Genomic DNA, 21,197 nt, shown 5'->3' with positions numbered 1-21,197 from the left:
GATGAAGCAACCATGGGTTGCAAAAGCTTGAAATTTGTGTGTGTGTTTGTGTTTGTTATTGTTTCTATCAACATACCAACACTTTCGTTTGGTAAGTCACAGAATCTTTGCTTTTAGATACATTTTTCCCACATGGAATGTTTCCCTCTATTTTATAATTTTTTTTGCAGATAAGTTTCTACTGTTAAATGTTTTGTTGTTCGTAAGGGAATGTATTCCTCCATGTCCCACGATCCTCGCCAAGTTGTGGGGGCTTGTGTACCTCAATGATACAGAAAGCCACACTGTAAGTGCAACTACAAGTGATGAGTATCTATAGAGAGGCTGGGTGTCGTGGAGAGGACACGCAAACTCGTGGAACCTGAAGAAAGACAGCAGCCTTTTCAGCAGTTGCAGAGGTGACAGCCTGGAGCATTAACTGATCTGGCCCTATTAACATTAGTCAACATAATCTTGCTGTACTGGTACTATGAACAGCTAAAAGCAAGGGGAAACTACAGTTGGTTGCCCTCCCCTCCTCCCCTCCCTATCCTACCCCCTGTTGTCAAGGGGATGCAGCTCTATGGGACATGGTTTCATGAAGATGGCATCCACTTGGGTAAAATATTCTGAAGGTAAGATAGTTTCTCTTTGGATCTGTGGACAGAAACTAATTACAAGGAAAACCAAAACTGGTTCTACAGGTCATGGTGCAGAAAGTTAGAACTACTAATTGGGTAGGTAGGATAAAGAATTTAAAAAGAGAAATGGTTAGGGTGACGGATATACCGAGACTTTTTATTTTAAAAGATTATACAAGCAATATTTAATATTCGCACAACAGACACAAGAAGCTAAACTAGTTCTTAAAAGTTAGATAGATTCACCGAACTGTAAACAGTGTTGTTCAATACAACTCCTACATTTTCTGCCGTCTCCCTCTCTTTCTCTCTTTGTCTACATCAATGCCAGGTGATTCAAAAAGAAAGAACAGATATCATTTGCTTATTACAGCCAAATTATAAAAGATAGAAAGATATTATGCATGTAACTGGATAGAGGAAGATTCAAAGTTTACACACAGCTGTGCTGTTCTTTGTTTGTAGCAACAAGGTGACTACACCACAAGAGAAATCATTTTGTATGTTGGAATTTGCACAAAGTCAACTGTTCAAGTGCAATGAGCATCCTTCCACAATTTCAGCAAGAAGCTGCCTTGAAGAAGTAGATTTATGAGTGTCAGACAAAATTGTTGGAAGTCAGTTGCACATGTAGAGGGAAGGGCAGTGGTCGGCCACGACTGAGCCTATATGATCCTTTAATTTCATGTCCCTAATAAATGTTACACCTAAGTATTTGTTTGAGTTTACAGATTCCAACTGTGATTCAGTAATGGTATATTTACAGTATACTATGTTCTTGTGCTTTGTGAAATACACAATTTTACATTTTTGAGCATTTAAGGCAAGTTGCCAATCATTGCACCACTATGAAATCTTATCAAGCTCTGACTGAATATTTGTACAGCTTCATTTAGACTGTAATTCTATGTACATAATTGCATCACCTGCAAAACGTTTGAGGTTACTATTGATATTGCCCATGAGATGATTAATATACAACATGAAATCAGAGTACCCAACACACTTCCCCGGGGTTCACATGATGTTACTGCTACATATGTTGATTAATCTCCAACCAAGACAACATGCTGCATCCTTCCTATCAAGAAATCCTCAATGCAGTCTGATACCTCACATGATTGTACTTTTGGTAATTAGCGTAGGTGTGTGTACTGAATCAAATGCTTTTTGGAAATCAAGAAATACTGTAGCTACCCGACTGCCTTGATCCAGGGCTTTCACTAAGTCACATCAGAAAAGTGTGAGTTAGGTTTCACATGACCTGTGTTTTCAAAATCCATGATGGATGGCATGGAGGAGGTATTACGTTTCAGCTATCTCATTATGTTTGAGCTTACAATATGTTCTAAGTTTCTACAACAGACAGATGTCAAGGACATTGGATGGTAGTTTTATTGATAACTTCTTGTAGGCAGATGTGACCTGTGCTTTCTTCCAGCTACTAGGCACAGTTTTTTGTTCAAGAGATCTACAATGGATTATAGTAGGAGAGGGGCTAACTGAGCCACGAATCGGGAATACAATCTGGTAAGGATTCCATTGGGGCTTTTTTCAATTTTAACAATTTCAGCTGTTTCTCAATGTCACTAACACTCCCTCTCCCTTTCCCTCTCACATTTCGCTGCGCTCCAAAGAGGATTTGTAGCATTACATAACTTGTACACTTTCTGCTTCTCTAAATGTTCTTCTAATTTCCTATGTGTGATTGTAGCCCTCTTTTGTTGCTTGTTTTAGCTACAAACGTCTTTCTTATCCTTTATGATGTTCTCTTGTGGCTATTATTTATCACAAAATTAAAACTCCGTGAGACACCAGGACTTGAACCTGGATTTCATGGGCAGTATGCTGCCACGTGCACAATCTGAGCATATCTCTTAAACGATCTCAAAGCTTCAGCTTGACATTTTCTTGACTCCATTCCTTCCAACTTTGCAGAGGTTCTTCCATGATGGACAATACTAGTACTTCTTGAAATGGGGATACAACAAGATGTTCTGGCTCCCCTACAGCAGCAGGATTATTTTCAGATCAAATTCTTCTAGTCTTGGAATATATGGGGAGCAGTATGTAGCTTTCAGTTGGTTCATGAGGCATCCTTGGGCACTGGTTGCAAGCACAAGTATCAGATCTGGCATATGATTTTAGCTTGTCACTATGTATAATTTACCAAGAGCAGAGTAAGCTGATATCTTAAATTGTTATATTTTTGAGCCAGACAGGGGCCATTCATACATTTTGATAATCTCAAAGTTGCATTTCATTGCGTTTCTGAAAGATAGTCTGTTGTTAGTTATTACTAGAACTTTTCCCTTTTGTCATGCACCATTCATTTCTCTTGGGGTTTTTCTCCTTCAGTCTTTACTTCAGTTATCCTCTAGGTTATTTGGTAAGAATTACATAGTGGCCCATCCCCCCTTTTCATTTTTCATATTTGATGCACAATACGCGAACCAAAATAGGAATCTGAGATTTGTCTATTATGTAATACAGTGGTCTGAATGTGTCTCACAGTTTTCATTATTTATAACCAAAAGTGCATTGAATATGGAATGAATGTAGGCCTTTGGCTAAGTTCCAGATCAGTCGGTTACCACAGTCTTTATTTTGTAATCACATTAGTTGATTTTATCAATGAAACTTGGCTTCCAACCTAACCTAGACCTCAGGTTATGCTAAATATCAGACCGTCACCACAACTTAGATTTAGAGGCAGATAGCAATGGGGACATTAGCACACTGTTATGTTGAGTTTGAATCACTTTACTTATAAGAACATTGAGCAAATCTGTCACTGGAGGTTAGTTCTCTCCAAAATTTTTAAACTCGCTAGTTGGTTTGGGTACACAGGTACCATCCCTCTATCTAACAATATTTACAATTGCCTCAATAAAAATAATAGGTACTGCTACTTTAAAATAATACACACACTGAGAGCAGTAAAAACATCAAAACTGTTTATATGTGAAAACTACGAGTGCTCAACAACTCATGCTCATATGCACTATGTTTGATAATAAGTATGTTAATGTTGAGCCTTTTTATGGTCACCTTGCGTACGATAATGCAATCAGCACATTAAAGTGCTGAAAACTATGTGAAATGTATTGACGTTGCAAAGAGTCAGATCAATTATTCAATTCATATGCTACAACATATGTGGCAATAATAGTAAAAGGCTGCCCTTTCTGGGTATAATAATCATGATTTTATTTAAAATTCCAACACATCATTACTAATACAATTACAAAACATGAACAGATACTGTGTATGATGGTGTACTGACTACTCACCCACAGCAGTGTTATTCTTTAACTATGGAGTCACAAACAAGCATTGAATTTCATCCATGTCATGTACTAAAGGTGACAGAGTCCATAATGAGAGAGCAGCTATTAAGTTGTTTTGAAGGAAATAACCTTACGAAACACAGCATGGCTTTCGGAAGTGTAAGTTGACTACAACAACAGTACTTGACGCTTACAAAAAAAGTCAGGGTTTTGCTGAAATTGAGTTCTTAGCACTGGTACTCCATGACCTTTGTATGGCATTTGATTGTATCCCACATATGGCCCTGCTCAGCAAGCTAAAATCATATGGTACTGGTGCAGCTGTTCTACATACTCTCAAATCCCACCTAAATAACAGATGACTCGCTGTATCAGTACAAGTAGCAGAATCAGTTGAAATGAAGAGAGAAACATCATGTGCCATAGGGTTACATAATAGGGGCCTTGTTGTTCTTAATTTTCGTTAATGACATAGGCTCCAATGGGCACACCTGGCAGTTTGCAGACGACACAACTTCGTTCTCAAAAGGGGAGAATATACTTCAAGCTGTTCGACAAGCAGACGTCCCATTCAGTGAGGCCAAGAACTAGATGGAAATTGATGATGACAAAACAAAGAGGATGATATGGAGTCTAAGTGAGACTGAAGCACTGGGTGACACAGCAGCTGTTAAGCTTCTGGGCTTACAGATCATAAGACCTACAGAAAGAGAAATGAAGTTCATCAATACATCACTCACTATAAAGACAGGCCAAGTTATCAATTAATTAAGACACAGGGCAGTTTCTGAAAGGTGGCCTAAAAATTATTTAATGTTCTACCTAAGGATATTCAGTCATAACCAGTTGAACAATTTAGGATTCAATTATTGTTTATACCAAAAGACCAACACTGGTACAGTACAGAAGAATACTTTTTTGGTGATAGAACGGTGTCTACCTGAGCTGCAACTCAGTGCCAATGAAAACAGCAGCAACTCTGTTACTTTGCAACATGATTGTCTTATTATTGTAATGTATATTGTAATCTAGTACTTAAAAAGATATATGTTTTAAAGTGGCGGTGTCTGCTCAGCCATGGCTGCTGAATGACGAGGAACTGGTAATAAATACCGACAAAGTTCAGGCGCACTATAGCACGCAAACGCAGAGCTTTACCATCAGTCTAAATTACTTTAACATTGATTTCCGCTCGTATCAAAGGCTGCTATATAGTACCGTCCGTAGAACAATTCAAATGCGAATTATTCATACTCTACCGATTTGTGTTCATTTTAAATACTGTAATTTTCCTACGGCTTTATTTCAGTCTCATATTTGATGAAATAGTAGTTTTTTGTGTAGAATCTCTGCAAGCTAGAGACAGAAGACTTCAGGGATTATATTATACAGTACTTCGATGGAGTTAAAAGTCCGGGTGGAAAGTAAAACTATTTCGTCACCAGACACACCACAAGCATAAGAACGAGCACCATGCGCACTCAAACAAAATCTCTGACTGGATGTTGTGCGTGTACGACGATGTTTTTACACAAGTTCGCCGCGTGCCGTTCTATAGCAGTGTGTAACTTGTCATTTTCGAATAACAACTAGGCTGAGTATTGTTCAAATACAATTATTTTATTGCTAGTCTTTTCCGTAGGTAGGTACAACATCGGCATTTATCAGTTGGGAAGAAGTTGTTTACACTCCACTGTGACCTTCAGTACTATCAGTGCGTTAAATGCATGTATATAAAACACAGTCCTCTTAAAGGCTGTACCAATTCATTACGGAAAGGGGTCTCGTAAGGACGGCAAGGATGGTAAGAACGGAAATTTACTCTGCTGATTATGAGTAAATTATTTATACATGCTTTTTGCACGACGCTTCACGTACGGCACTTAATACAGTTTTAGACGATCAGAGGCAGAAAATGAAACATGCAGTACGAGCGAGAAACTACACTATGTGCTACACGGTCATTGTTAAATATTTCTGTAAAGGAAGGGGGAATTGGGTAGTTTTTGAAGAATTAGAACAAGTACTAATGAAATAGTTGCTAAAATATATGAATTTTTCCGAACAGTTTTTCTACAATCGTCGATGTGAACTGATCACATCAGAAACATATCTGAATGTACTTGCATCTATCGTTCATAAGGTTCAATGAGTTCCAAAATCCGAAAATCAGCCACAGTTCATTAATAAAGCTTACGTGTTTAATTACAATTTTGTATATGCTGCTTGGTATGCATTATATTAATTCGGAGGAACGCTGTTCGTAAAAGATAATCAGTGCTTTTTAAGGTTCGAACTGGCGCCTGCGCAATTCTAAACTTATAAAATTTAGGGGCTACTGCTAGCAAGTAAGAATAAGTCATTGTTGTCAATGTAACTAGGTGTCTGCTTAACGCAAAGGCCATTGGAACGATGCTTTTCGCTTAATTAACAAACTGTTTTGGTTGTATCTGCATCCATTTTGTGCAAAACACCGTGGAATACATGGAAAACGGTACGTCCCGTCGTGTCAGCTGTTAAGTTCTGGTCACATGGGCACCGGCATTGGCGGATTTCACCGACGACCGACATCGGCCGCCACAACCCAGCCAGTCTCATTGCCCGAACGGAGATACTTCGGATGACAATCGGTGATGTCAATATCAGTTTCTTCGGTGGCATCAGCAGATTTCCTCATACAAGAAATATAGACTGAGAGAAACAGATGCGCTTAGTCCAAGAAAGGAGTAGTCTGTGGCATCCTAGGTGTGAGAAATACCGTAATTGGGATACACCACCGAATCTGTGAACTGAAATCGCAGCAAAGTAGGCAAAAATCTGTATTGGAAATTTTACACGTAAATTATAACAGAATCTCGACAGTAATTTGTTCAAGTGAATATGGTGACGTATCTTGTGCTTAAAGTTAGGTACTGTCTATAGTGGATCCTTTTTGGGTCCTGGTAGGTGGGTATTAACTGTCTACAAACTATTATTCCTGCTTATTGATCTTTTTATGCCAGTAAGATGGTGATTGTGTTATATGGGGTGGTTTGCGAACGTGGTGTGTGTTTCCGCTTTTCATTGATTTAGATTTTTAGAGTATCTTATTCTAAAAATGTATGTTTGCCTTATATGCACTAATTGACATGTCCGTGTTGCGGAGTGTTTGTAATCTTGCTCTTCAATATCACCACAAATCATTTCTGGTATGTAATAGAGCGTATCTGTCTTCATCTCACATATTCGTAAAACTTGTCTGTTTATTCTAATTTGTTCTAATTTATTCTAGTAAGTTCTTTTCGAGATAGATATAGCTCATTCACATGCATTCGCCGTCTTTTTAATAGCTGCAATGCACCGGTGGTCTCCTAGCACAGAGGCGTCGTGTCATCCATCCGGCCCAAGGAGGTTAACATAGATTCTAAACTACTTAGTAGACCAGATTCTAAGCTGACCTCCTTGATCCCTCCAAAAACTGATGGAGGAGGTCAGATGCCTTGAGACCAAGCTGTCGGCCGATGTTATCTTGCGGCCTCTGGCAACTGAGTCTGCCGACAGTTGTCGGTGCCACTCGAAATACAGTCTAAGCTGTCCTCTCACGGGGCGTGAAAACGCAATTGGACAAGGAGCTGGTGACGCGACAGCGTGGATTTCCGCGTTCGACTACACTGCAAAGCGCGCAATGAAGAATCTGGCATGTCAGATTTTTGCCTCGTGGAGAAGAACATGGCCAATGAGACACAACGTTGGCTTTACGTTAGAAGCAGAATTTAGTTGCCGCCATATCGTTTGCAATTAACTTCCATATTTTGTGTTTTTCTTCAGTATAGTGTACGTGTTATGAATATTAGCTATTTCAAAGCATCAGAAAAATGGAGGATTTCTCAAAATCGCGTCGTTTTAGGTAGGATCTGTTATAACAAAATGATAGGTGACTATATACCAGTAGTTAAAGGCTTCCCCTATTTGATGATTTTAGTGTTATAACTTGTGTGCTATAAAATATACCACTTCCGTGCTATGGGACAGTGATGATCTATTAGAAGCTCGTCCTTTTGGTACAATTTGTTGTAATTAAATATCAAATATGACAGTTCCAGATGCATCCATTACATAGTACGTACCATGTACTGAGACGCGGACTGTCATGTCGAAGCCACAGGGTAGTTACGTGAGCTGTATAGAGAAAGGTAGTAGTTCGTGTCAAGCTCATTCCAGTATTTTTACCTTTTTTACACGTTTCGGTTTTTTCTTATTAATTTAACAGAAGTATTATATGCAGTAAGCTATGTTATTTATTATAAATAATGTATTTGCTGCAATTCTTGTTCCAACGATTGGAATGTTTCTCCAGTGGCCCGAAATTTTAACGTTACTTCTATTCTATATCAGGAAGTAAACAAAAGTTATACACTGGAAGTTTTTGGTGGTTCAAAATGGTTCAAATGGCTCTGAGCACTATAGGACTCAACATCTGTGGTCATCAGTCCCCTAGAACTTAGAACTATTTAAACCTAACTAACCTAAGGACGTTACACACATCCATGCCCGAGGCAGGATTCGAACCTGCGACCGTAGCGGTCACGCGGTTCCAGACTGAAGCGCCTAGAGCCGCGCGGTCACAACGACCGGCCGAAGATTTTGATACAATGAAACTTACAGTGAAATAAATATACATATCTCTTTGTTTTATGGACTGCCTTATGTTTGTATCTTGCCGGTAAATTTCTTTCTTATGCCGGTAAATATCTTTCTTAGTGATGCTGAGCAGCACTGAAAAAATCTCCTCTTCCATTAAAATGAAATTACGAAACAAATTTCGATCTTGAAATCTGTATGATTAAGTACGTAACTTTGGAGAGCTGGTGGCCAATACAACAATGAGAATAGGGATATTAACGTCTGTAAAGTGACATTAGATGCGATTCTTTAACTGCACTCTGGTGAGGAAAGGTATGGGATAGCGATATGCACATATACATATGGCGGTACTATCGTGTACTCAGGGTATAAAAGGCCAGTGCATTGGCGAAGCATTTTGTACTCTGGTGATTTACATGAAAAGATTTCTGACCATTATGGCTGTAACACAGAAACTACCAGACTTTGAACGTGGAATGACAGTTGGAGCTAGACAAAGGGGCATACCATTTCGAAAATCGTTAGGGAATTCAATATTTCGAGATCCGCGATGTCAAGAGAGTGCCAAGAATACCAAATTTCAAATATTACCTCTCGCAATATTACCAACGCACTGACTGATGGACTTCACTTAACGACCAATAGCAGTGGCCTTTGCGTAGCATTGTCAGTGCTAACAGACAAGCAACACTGCGTAAATAACTGCAGAAATCGATGTGGGTCGTATGATGAATGTATCCGTTAGGACAGTGCGGCGAAATTCGGCTTAACCGCCGGGAGCAGCAGACGACCAATGTGAGTGCCTTTGCTAGTAGCATGACATCACCTGCAGCCCTCTCCTGGTCTCGTGACCATATCGATTGGACCCTAGACTAGTGGGAAACTGTGGCATGTCAGATGAGTCCCGATTTAAGGTGGTAAGAGCTGATGGTAGGGTTCCAGTGTGGTGCAGACACCACAAAGCCATGGACCCAAGTTTTCAGAAAGACACTGTGCAAGTTGGTGGTGGCTCCATGATAGTATGGGCTGTGAATGGACTGCATCCTATGGTCCAGCTGAAACGATAACTGGCTGGAAATGGCTATGTTTGGCTACCTGGAGACCATGTCCACCCATCCATGGACTTCATGTTCCCAAATGACGATGGAATTTTTATGGATGACAACGTGCCATGTCACTGGGGCAACATTGTTCACGATTGGTTTGAAGAATTTCCATGTATCCGTTGTGTATGACGAACAGCAACTGTGATTTAAATTGGCGTTTTATCTGGTAATAAACATGCAACCAGTCTCTTTTTTACGATTTATCCAACCATGAACATGTTTTCGAGCCCCTACAGGATCATCATCAAATGGCGGTGTTACAAGAACATTATGTTGTGGACCAAGTGTAGCTAGATGCAGTGCTGATGCTACTAGCATCTAGATACACTTCGTCTGATGATTTGCCTGCAGTGGCTCGAAAACATATTTACAGTTCAGTGAATCATAAAAAAAGCGACTGCTTGCATGTTTATTAGCAGATAAATCGCCAGTGGTTTGAAGAGCATTCTGTACAGTTCGAGCAAATGGTTTGCTCATCCAGGTTACCCAACACATATCTGAGATGTAATCAAGAGGTCAGTTCATGAACAAAATCATGCACCAGCAATGCTTTCGCAATTATGGGCAGTGCAGAGGCAGCATGGTTCAGTATTTCTGTTCAGACTTCGAACGACTCGTTGAGACCTTGCAATGTCAAGTTGCTGCACTACGCCAGTCAAAAGGAGGTCTGACATTATATTAGGAAGTATTCCATACCTTTTTATCACCTCATTGTATATTAAGTTTAAAACCGAAAATGAGATGGAGATTTAATCGAGTTATCGAATAAGTTCTACTACTATGAATCTCAGATCACTTCACAACATTATGTAGTGCTGAATAAAGAAACAAGATTACTGTTACCAGTCTCTGTTTATTTATATACACTATATGTTTCAAAGGTTTAAACCTTCACTGTCAAGTGGATTTGTATGTGTTAATGTGACGTGTGTGTGTTGTGTTACGACTTTGGGGTAACCTGTGACAGTGTCTAGTGGAAAAACAAAATACTATATCAGAGATGGTTTTTGGGGAGGTTTTGACTAAAAACTAAATGTGAATGTAACTGTGAAAATAAAACAACTGAAATAGAATACCTCTAGTGGTCGCAGACTCCTTTCTCTATCGCAATACATCACACATAAATTGTCACACTTTTTAAACAAAGATGGCGTCTGAAAACTACTAGGTGCAAAGAAAATATAACAGAGACATTATTTCGAAGTACAAAGTTTTCCTCTACCAGCAATTAGCTATTCATCCCATCGACGAGTCCAGAATCTTGCGCATGGGATGCTGTCGGGAACTGCCTCTAGAGAGTGCAGTGGCTGCAAATATGATGAGAACCATGTTGTATGAGATGTAGCAGTTCATTTCAGAGAATGCAGCATCTACGATTGACACCACATTTGGCATGCATTGTGATGAGCAATATGTCCTGTGTGAGGATGGCTTAAAGCTGAGTTCCTACATGCAACAAAAGTGACGCCACTTGGTAGCCACTAGAGTGGCGCCACCAAAATTGTGTGTGTAAAAACCCAGATTCCTGTGGTAACACACTATGACGTCACTTTCCCACGCCACGAAAGTTAAAGTCGTTCTAACTTTGTGACGCCACTTTCCTTCCCTCCTCGACAATTAGCATCAGAAATAAAATACACAGCCCCCAACTTGATATCAAGGTTTCCGAAGGTATTGTCATATTTGCTATTTTCTGTATTTATGCCTGCATATCACGAAAATGCAGTTTCAGTTTTGCACCGCATGAAGGACCTCTCCAAAATGCATCGTTTTAACTACAATTTGTCATGCTACAATGGCAGGAAATCAGACTTCAGTATATAAAACCTTCATGAGCACATAATAGTTACTATACGTCTTTAATGTGTATGTCTATCATGTATGACGAACAGTGATAATAAGCAAAAAAATTGGAATTCTACTGACTTACGTAGCAAAAATGAACTTTTGAGAATTGAAATGATGGTGGAGTGAGGGTATTTCTCCTTTTTTGCATCAAGGTAATGTGTAGCTTTTTTTTTAATACGGAAAGAAAGGATAGCCACAACCATTTTTTGGTTTCGCATTACGTTTAACTGTTGTTCTGTGTCTCTTTTAATGAATTCTGCTGTGGTGGCATTGCGAAATGGCTGAGTTAGACACCAAAGTGAAAGTGGCCAGAAAACTTCGAACTTGGAGCTATGACACACGTCAGATTGGCGAGTTACCACAATCTGCAATATTTTCAAGGATGAAAGTCTTCTGTTTTTATTTTCTGATACAATCTTTTCAGTCTTTGTACATCCTTCGAGTAATTACATTAATCACACATAATCATTCATCAAGTCATAGGACCTTTGTGATTACTATAAAATAAGTACAGTGGTTTGTAAAACTGTGTAATACGGATGAAATGACTCAGATGATCATATATAAATCTGAGTTACAGGTGACTAATGCTCTAATAAGTCTATATGGACAGTTCCACAAATAAGTGTACGCCATAATTTTAAATGTAACGTCCGCCGCGACATCTCTGGCAGCATCTCGAATCTGTTATCAATGCGCTTTTATACAGTGTGAGAGTTGAATGCTTTGTTTTGTCAGTTGCAGTTTAAAATGAGTGCAAAATAACTGAAGCGTCACGAGCCAATGTTCGTCGTAAATCATCCAAAGGGACCAAAGCTTTCATATGGAGCTGCTGCTAAAATTCTTAGAAAGTCAAAGACATTCGTTGCGAAGCGGGTCAATCCATATTTAGAGGTTGGAAACATGGATGATTTACCGGAGAGAGGGCTAAGGTAATGGAGATGAACGTTTGGCGTCATTGACCGGGAGGTCCCTTGCGGGGCAGCTCTGGCCGTCTTGGCGCAGGTATTCATTCGACGCCACATGGGCGACCTGTTCGCCGGATGAGGGTGAAACGATGATGAAGACAGAAAACCCCAATCCCTGAGCGGAGAAAATCCCCTACCCAGCCGGGAATTGAACTCGGGCCCGTAGGACGGCAATCTGTCACGCTGACCACTCAGATATCGGGGCGGACAGGGCTAAGGTGCTAAGCTGTAATCGATAATGGCGGTGACTGGATTAACTATTAGGTAATTGTGCAATTAGTAATAACATGTATTTTCATGCAAACATATAATAGGGTCTTTTATTTCATACAGATAACGGTGTACACTTTCTTGTGAGACTGACTGTACATTCAAACATATTGATTGTCTGTACAATCCCGCACTACAAAATTTATCCACCACTTGCCTCATAAATATGTGGGCACCAAAGTCCATAGAGTGACATAAGTTAGCCGTATGATTTAATGCCTTCATTACAGAATCTCCCGACATTAATCAACATGTAAAGGGCTCCTTACTTGTATGATGACTATTATTAGACTTCTGTGCTACTTACCTACGAAAAGTAATTTTTCCTCCTAGACGAATTTCCATTTGCATCTGTAGCTGCAACAATTCAGCACCATTGCCGTTATCAATAAATGGAAGTATGAAAACAGGACATATAATTATGTGTAATATTAAGTTCTGGTCTTAGCGGAAAATGTAAACAATTATTTCTTAACAAGATGACATGACTGTTTCGTTTCGATTTAGTACCCTAAGCTCACTCCATAGATATTCGTATGCTATGCTCTCATCCTAGGAGTCATTGTGCCGTGTGCTCTGCTCTCCTCCTGTTTTAGCGATCAAGAAGCAGTTTACACACTGCATGCGTTGTGAAGGAGGTGATAACGTTGCCGACTCATTGTGACGTGGGGTCTACAAGATATCTGGAGAGTTGAGGACCTGAACCCGTGGCATGGTTCCAGGGTTTGGTTCTGGGTGGAGAGGGGCTTTCCCATTGTGTTATTTCCTTCCTCTCCCCCAAGCCCGAAATATAATTTTCCGTCATCTGTCACTCGCTTCCGCTTTTAACGTGCCGCAGATGGCTATTGTTTTCTAAATAATAACAAAAAAACGGTTTGATGTAGTAATATTTTCATTAGTAACAAGAACATTTATAAAAATTTTAATATAATAATAATAATAATAATTTGTACACATCAGTGATTATTAAATACCTTTAGTATGACTTTCAAACAACCATAATAACAACAATCTCTCACAACCCTGACAACGTCATAATTTACACAGTATGAAGTCAAAGTGACTCCTGTACATAGGAAGGGTAAAAGAACGGACCCGCAAAATTACAAACCGGTATACGTAACGTTGGTTTGCTGCACAGTCTTTGAACATATTCTAAGTTAGAATGTAATAAATTTTCTTGAGACCGAGAAGCTAATGTTCACGAATGAACACGGTTTTAGAAAGCATTGCTCGTGCGCAGCTCAGCTTTCCCTTTTTCACATGATATACTGCGAACTGTGGATGGAAACAGGCAGATCCCATATTTCTGGGAAGCATTTACATGGTGCCGCAGCGACGACTGTTACCGAAGCTAGGAGCATTCGGAATAGTTCCCAGACGTGTGAGTGCCTTGAAGACTTTTTAAGTAATGGAACACAATATGTTGTCCTCGACGGCGAGTGTTCATCAGAGACAAAGGTATCATTAAGAGTCTCTAGACACATTAATGATGTGATAGACAGGGCGGGCAGCAATCGGCGGCCGTTTTCTGATGATGCTGGGGTGTACGGGAAGAAGTCGTCGCTGAGTGACTGTAGGAGGATACAGGATGATTTAGACAAAACTTCCAGTTGGTTTGATGAATGGCAGCTAGCTGAAAACGCAGAAAAATGCAAGCTAATCCTCCGTTACTCACGCGAAATTTCGTGACGTCGTCACTCGCGCGGATAATTGGTGTCATCCACAAAGCAAGCGGTCTATTTGTACACTTTGAACGGTCTTTATGACTGATTTTATGATTTTTTTATTAACTCTAAATATAATGCATTTAATATTTGTACACAGTATAATATATTCTAACGTTTGAAACAGTTTGACCATTCGAAAAACAATGTCTTCAGCTGAATTACTGGCATTACATGGTCCCTCTTGTTGCTTACCGACGTACGGTTCTAAATTCAAAGTGTAAGATGGTTTTACGTCAACCAAAGCAAGCACTTTTAACCCATACTTTGCTGGTTTGCTAGGAACATATTGCCTGAACGGGCAGTTCCCTCTGAAGGCCAAAAGCTGTTCGTCAACAGTAAGATATTCACTAGGTGAAAAATATTTTTGGCAATTCTTCGTGAATAGTTCAAGTACCTCTCTGAGAGCTCTGATAGCAGCCAACTAGTCAATCTCTCTGCGAACACCTCTATCACGGATATTATCAAACCTCAGACATCTCAACAGAAACCTGAATCGGTTTTCACTTATGCATAAATAACATGATTCAAATCCGTTTCCCTTTGTGTTATCACACAATTTCGATATACTGTTACCAGAACTTCTCATCTCAAAGATCCACATAGATATAACAAACCAATGAAAGCTTTGATATCTATCGCATCTGTTTCTTTAGCGTCCCTTTCCCTAGAGAAGTTACCACGAACTTAATTGATGTACATATTAGTGCATGTTGCGTTAATGCTTATTATGTTTTCATCCAAGAACAAATTCAGAATTTCTATTTCGCCTTTTTTATAAGAGCTTGATTTTTTGGTCCAGGCAAATCGGTAATAAAATTACAAGATCTGCTTCTAACACTGGTAGGATATTTATTTTTCCCCCGTTTAGTTATTCCATCTTTCCGTAAAAAATGCATCCTCTTGAGTTACTTCTTCCTGTGATTCATATTCATCATTTTCTGACTCTTCTTGTTCTGTTCCTGAATCATGACGGGTTTCATGAACAGAATCCTTAGTCTCAGAGTCAGCGCTATCACTGTGAGCATCTTCATCATCAGCTCATTGAACCATTCCAACCATACATTAGGATCTCTACTAAACTCTGTCCGAGGTTTTTTGCCTTTGAGATTTCTTCCACAATGTAAAAATAAAGAGAATACTAGGTAACATGGAAGGTAATTGCAATCAGTTTCAGTACGTCTAAATTTACGCACACGAAAGATCGATTGAATATAGGAAAGCAATAAAGTAATACAGAATTACTTAGTTTCAGATTGTGGCAGCAGAGCTCGCGCGGATGACAAGTGTCCTCCAGACTATAATAATGTTTCATAAACAACGTGTCTTTCGTAACTGAGAGACAACAATGATTGGAGCTAACGGCCGAAGAGTTAACAGAAAGATACTGAAAATGGCGCGAACTCAATACAGCCCTGGCGAACAAAATGGAGCGGGGAAGTCATGTGGATGACGAGTGTCATCCGCGCCAGCAACGGAGGATAAATGCAAATGAGTAGAATGAACAATCCCATAATGTTTGATTCAGCATCAGTAGTGCGCTGTTTGGCACAGTCATGGCGATTAAATATCTAGGTGTAACATTGCAAAGCAATAATAAATAGAACAATGTAACGTTTGTAGTAGGGAGGACGAATGGTCAGCTTCAGTTTACTAGAATGATTTTAAAAAAGTGTGGTTTATCTAAAAAGAAGACTGTGTACAGAACAATAGTGCGACCCATTCTTGACTATTTATCAAGTGTATGGGATCCCCAATCGGACGGATTAAAGAAAGACAGTGAAGCAATTCAGAGGCTACATAGATCTTTTACCAGTAGGTTCGATCAACATGCAAGTATTACGGAGATGCTTCGGGAACTCAAATGGGAATCTTTGGAGGGAAGACGACGTTCTTTTCAAGGAACCCCACTGAGAAAATTTAGAAGACCGGCATTTGAAGCTGACTGCAGGACGATTCTTCTGCTGCCAACACACACTTCACTTAAAGGCCAGGAAGGTAAGATAAGAGAAATTAGGGCTCATACAGTGGCATACAGACGGTCATTTCTCCCTCGATCTATTTGCGAGTGGAACGGGAAAGGAAATCACTCGTAATGGTACAGGGTACCCTCCGATACACGTAGTATGGTGGCTTGCGGAGTATTGATTTAGATGTAAAAGTGTACACGCCCCATTATCAGTGTTTGACTGGGCCTTACGATTGTGAAGACAAATCTACAGATTGTGGCTATTCAGTCGTGTAATTGTGGAGGTGTTAGTACTCTTTCTTTGAGTCGCTTCCGCCTGCATCTTGGAATTCAGTCTTTCCGTAAGTTTCCCTTTCTGTCTTACCTTACTCAACTTCCTGTAGTTTACCAGTACTATCTGTGGACCCACGAGTATTATCAAGTTTGTTAGTGACAACAGGTATGATCAGCCCGTGAATTGGCACCTTTCCAGGCTTGAACGTTCTCTCCCACTGATCAGGCCAAAAACCCATCCACATGGGAAGAAACTGAAAAGTATCCTGTGTTAAATACAGCTTGTAATTTTCTAGAGATTCTTTCCATTTTCTACACTCTTAGTATTCATGCTACTTCATTATCCGAAACTTCGGTCAGAGTTTTGGAACTGATATACACCGATGAGCAAAAACATTGCGGCCCCCTGCTTAATGGCTCCTTGGTCCACCTTTGGAAGGCAACATTCAAGCCATTCTGCGTGGCATAGATTCGACAAGTACTTGGCAGGTTTTCGGAAGTATGTGGCACCAGATGTGTACGCACAGGTTTCACATTTCCTGTTCATTACGGATCAGTGGTGTGTGGATGCAGAACTGCAAGTGGTAGCAACTCAGATGTGTTCCGTCGAGTTCAGGCCAGAGAATGTTGCGGCCAATATATCAGCTTGAGTTCACTGTCATGCGTCTCAAACCAGTGTAACACGTTTCTAACGTTGTGACATGGGGAGTTATCCAGCTGGAAGATGTCACCGCCTTTAGGTAAGACGTCAAGCAGGTGGTCTGCAATGATGTTCAGCGGACCACATCTGTCATGGTACCTTTTATTACTGCCACAAATCCAGTAGAAGCGCAGGTGAATGTCTCCCATAACATAAAGCTGCTTCCACCAGATTGCATCCACGTTTCAAGCAGTTGTTCACTTGGATAATGACGTATCCGGATACTACCATCGATCTGATGTAACAAGAAATGTGCTTCATCAGACCAAGTGAAATGTTTCCTTTTCTCATGGTCCATTCTCGATAGTCCCGTGACCAATACAATCGTAATTGACGATGTCGTTGGGTCAACATGGAAATACATATAGGTCATCTGCTGTGGAGTCCCATGATCAACAATGTGCACTGAAAAGTGTGTTCCAAAACACTTGTGCCTCCACCAGCGTTATATTCAGTCATCAGATCTGCCACAGATCGCCAGTACGTATCCTGTGCTTTAAAGAGCTGACAAGCCCCTGACCACCAATTCCTGTGATGAAGCGTGGACGTCCAACACCTTGCCACCTATTCGTGATTCCACCGTCCTTCACTCAGTTTCCATCGCTGCTCGTGACAGCAGCAGGTGAACAGTCGAGCAGTTTCGCTGTTTCCGAGATAGTCGTTCCGAGGTGCTAGATTATAACAATGTACCATTTGTTGCTTACGATGAAGAATGATAACCTATTTGTCTCTGGTTCTATGATGGTGATTTGATAAGTCTTGTAAAAGACTAAGAAAAAAGTTTGTTTCGTGAACAACTCACCTTCTGCTTGACATGGTCTCCATTGAGGGATATACAGTTTGTCCATCGATTCTCCAACTTTTTCATCCCATCGGGAAACTCTGCAAAATACTCGTTGACTGCAAATTATTTTCTCATTTGATGAAAATTTCTTCCCAGAAAGCCGAAGTTTCAAGGTAGGGAACAGAACGAAGTTGTTTGGGACTAAGTGTGGAAAATAGGGCGGATGAGGAACCAACTCAAACCCAATTCACACACTTTCGCCATTGTTATCGCTGACGCGTGTGATGCTGCATTATCCTGACTAAGGAGCACTTTGGACTGTTTTCAGCCAACGCAAGTTTCAGATGATCGAATAATGAAGCATAATAGCGTCCAGTTATGGTTCAGCCTTTCTCCAAGTAATCTGCGAGGAGTAATCCTAGGCAATCAAAATGCTTTTTGCCTTCTTCAGTGCTCTTTCATCAGCCTTTGTCCATTGTTTTGACTGCCATTATCATTCTGGATTGTAATGAGGGATCAAGGTTTCATCAATAGTCACAAATCTGTGCAAAATGTCTTGCAGAGTGCGATTAAACATCGCCGGACATCGTGTTGATTATGTTGTGCCGGATGCATTTTTGGTCGACTATGAGCAATCGCGGCACCCACCTTGCACACAGCTTCTTCATAGCCAATTCTCCATCCAGCATATTACGCATCCATTCGGTTGAGATGACTGCAGTTTCAGCAATCTCACGAATTTTTATTTGGTGAACTTGCATTCCTTTAGCATGGATGTCGTCAACGGTTTCTTTCGTAAAGACCTTAACTGGACGACTGGAGTGCGTATCGTCTTCGATGTTTCTCTGACCACGTTGAAATTCATTAATTAAAAAGTAAGTGGTCGTTAGTAATGGTACAGAGCTCGCGTGAGCGTCATCCAATTCTGTTTTGGTTTGTGCAGTAGTCCAACCCTTCAAACGAAAATGTTTAGTAACAGCACGAAACTTGGTTTTCTCCATTTTCAATCAAGTGGACATACTGAACAATTCAGACGATGAATTATATACAGTACATTGTTGGAATTCTTTATACGATTCTTGGAATAACCAAGCTTGCCAACCATGAAGACACAACAAATATGTTCCATTCTTTCATTGAAATTTACCAGTCTTATCAAACTATCTTTGTATATTTCCTAACCGCGTCACGTACGAGCAACGCCACCAGTTGGAATTCAGTCTCGCGATGTACGTAAGGGGAAAGTCATGACAGCTGCTAATACTGATCAACGGACGTTCAACAACCATCCACGAGATTTAGAGGTTGACAAAATGATGCACTGTCTCGCAAGTTATATCGTCTGTCTCTAGTATCTGTATGACTCACCTATGAGAAAGACCGACAGGTAAGGTAAGGGAAAAAGGAAACCAGCCTTTAACTTCCCGTCGACTATGAGCTCGTTATATTTATCTTTATCATTGTGGACGTCGAACCTGCAACTGTGGTTAAAATAGCGGATATCATTAGAGATAATGCACTAGCTGGGACTGAAAAAAATTGGGCATGAAATCTGCTGTGAACTTAAAGCAATGCAACGAAACATTCCTCACAATTGATTTGGGAGAACCAAGAAAATCCGGAACTAGTGTCTCAACCTCGTCCGGATGTATCAGGGGATCTACTTCATCCCATACAAACAACCATCATGTACTAATACCACTATCAGCTTGACCTGTAGTTAGTGGGAAAGAAGTACCAATCGCATGTGTACTTTTCGACGCAGCTTTACTCATCAATCACAATGCATCAACAAACATTACGGCTCGTCCCTCGCAGCGACTTTTTTCCGTGCTTCTTACACCCGGTGATGGCGTTCCAAAGTTTGTGCTAATGTCTAGGCCCTACGGTATGGAAAGTTATTGACTTCTGTACCCCGCGGGGAGAAGATTGCTATTCATTTGTTCTCGCTGTTGAGTACCGAATTGAAAAGTGATCTCATACAGTGTATCGTAACTTCCACCGATAAAATACTATGACGTTGGCGCAGACTCTGGTAATCAGTTAACTTTATGTAACAAGTTCTCCTTCCCCTGCTGGCCAAATTCTAGTGATGAAAATTTGTTCCACCAAAGGTTTTCGGACCAGTTACCTACTAATTTATCTCTGCCACAGGGGCATGTACTAGCGGCTTCAGCCACGGCAACGATGGTGATGTCGCAGTCGCATGCTATACCAAAGCATCCCTGTAAAGTGGCAGCTGCCTCTAACTCAATTACTCATCAGTCTGCATTACAGAGACAAAATAACTCTTCACTACTAATAGTATTCAGGATTTTAACTGATATACTGTACCAGCTGAGACCACAGCAATAGAAAGACCCACAGACTCTGTCAAGTTTTGGCTGTTAATCACGGGAGACCATAAACGTTTCATTTACTTTTGCGTTTTCAGACGTCACGATATAAAGCCAATTGCTTACACTACACTAACTGAATTCTAAGATGACTTGTTCATAATGGCAGCTCCGTAAGCTGTTTTCATAGTGCCGGCCGGAGTGTCTGAGCGGTTCTAGGCGCCACAGTCTGGAACCGCGCGACCGCTACGGTCGCAGATTCGAATCCTGCCTCGGGCATGGATGTGTGTGATGTCTTTAGGTTAGTTAGGTTTAAGTAGTTCTAAGTTCTAGGGGACTGGAGACCTCAGCAGTTAAGTTCCATAGTGCTCAGAGCCATTTGAACCATTTTTTTGTTTTCATAGTAATTGAGCGTGTGGTTCCTCTGCATCAACATCTCTCTTGATAGCATTGGCAAAGTTTAGTGAGCCAACACAGCTCTTCGTTTCACTGGTATATCTATGCTGTTGTCGACTGTAGAGGTACAGTTAACGCTAAGATCTGCATGGATACTGCCTGGAAAAAAAACGAAGCACCCAGAAGGGGAGGAAGAAACGAAATGAAACTTCATGGGTTGAGAGGGTATGTGATGTTATCTCAGTGATTACAAATTCGAGTCGACTTAACAAAGAACTTTGCAATTT

General features: G+C 40.4%; 1 protein-coding gene across 2 annotated transcripts in view; it reads left to right on the top strand.

Annotated features, from left to right (window-relative positions):
- The first annotated feature begins 5,416 nt into the window (after window positions 1–5,416).
- Window positions 5,417–21,197, top strand: part of LOC124795015 (N-acetylneuraminate lyase-like) — a 74,382-nt gene continuing 58,601 nt past the window's right edge. The window contains exon 1 of one of the 2 annotated variants that reach the window (XM_047258777.1): window positions 5,417–5,470. In XM_047258777.1, the coding sequence (XP_047114733.1) occupies window positions 5,432–5,470 (39 nt within the window). In that variant the 5' untranslated portion in view covers window positions 5,417–5,431. Of the gene's footprint in view, window positions 5,471–5,572; window positions 5,715–21,197 lie in introns of those variants that run through there. The other variant, XM_047258778.1, reaches the window with a different exon arrangement.

Source organism: Schistocerca piceifrons, chromosome 4 (genome assembly GCF_021461385.2).
Source record: "Schistocerca piceifrons isolate TAMUIC-IGC-003096 chromosome 4, iqSchPice1.1, whole genome shotgun sequence".
Lineage (NCBI taxonomy): Eukaryota > Metazoa > Arthropoda > Insecta > Orthoptera > Acrididae > Schistocerca > Schistocerca piceifrons.
Note: the sequence above shows the minus strand (reverse complement) of the source record. Positions and strands in the feature narration are given on the sequence as shown.